The sequence below is a fragment of the Palaemon carinicauda genome, chromosome 22 (assembly GCF_036898095.1).
Source record: "Palaemon carinicauda isolate YSFRI2023 chromosome 22, ASM3689809v2, whole genome shotgun sequence".
In the NCBI taxonomy this organism is placed as follows: Eukaryota; Metazoa; Arthropoda; class Malacostraca; order Decapoda; family Palaemonidae; genus Palaemon; species Palaemon carinicauda.
The window spans coordinates 60,352,913-60,353,659 of NC_090746.1; the positions used below are offsets into that span (position 1 = coordinate 60,352,913).

At 37.9% G+C, this 747-nt stretch overlaps 1 protein-coding gene across 1 annotated transcript in view; it reads left to right on the forward strand.

The window, feature by feature from the left end:
* Window positions 1–362: 362 nt before the first annotated feature.
* Window positions 363–747, forward strand: part of LOC137615904 (uncharacterized) — a 2,007-nt gene continuing 1,622 nt past the window's right edge. The window contains exon 1 of the mRNA XM_068345591.1: window positions 363–740. Within this exon, the coding sequence (XP_068201692.1) occupies window positions 363–740 (378 nt within the window). The remainder of the gene's footprint in view (window positions 741–747) is intronic.

Genomic DNA, 747 nt, shown 5'->3' on the forward strand with positions numbered 1-747 from the left:
GCACAAGTTGGCACTGCCCAGAGAGAGTGCCAACAGCTTCCGGTGTCAAGTCTGCAGACAGTTGGTTATCCTTACTACCACCAACCTGTAAGTTTTGAAGCATCACATTATTACAATGACCAAACATCAATACAAAATTTCAATTCATTTAAATAATACATTAAGAACAGTATAAAAGTTTTGGGAATTATTCCAACTATAAGGTACTTAATAAATATAATCTGCATCGTACCTGTACATGTTATCATGGGAGCTAAATATGAGTAATTCTTTGGTTACGATTCAATAAATATATTCAAATAAATAGGTTCCTTTTGATATTGTATACTGAAATTTGCTTCCTCGAAAACAATATGAACAAAATGTATCAAAAACTCTTGATTTCCTTAAATCATTTTCAAAATGTTTTCATCTCCTTTTATCAGGGATACCTAAACAGCCAGGCGGGTTACTCTCCACACATACAACATCCTTTCCAACATCAACAACATTCAGGACCAATCTTTGGGGTACCTCAAGGGTATCCTCAGTACCAGGGATTACAGCAGAATTATCCTCAGCACCAAGGAGGACCTCCAATCTATCCTCAGCCTCAAGGGTCTCCACTTTATCCTCAGCTTCAAGGGCCTCCAATCTATCCTCAGCATCAAGGAGAATCTCAGTCTTATCCTCAGTACCCTTCCGTACAAAATACGTACCCTCAGCATCATGGACCCAAAAGCTATTCTCACTTTTTACAGGTAAATA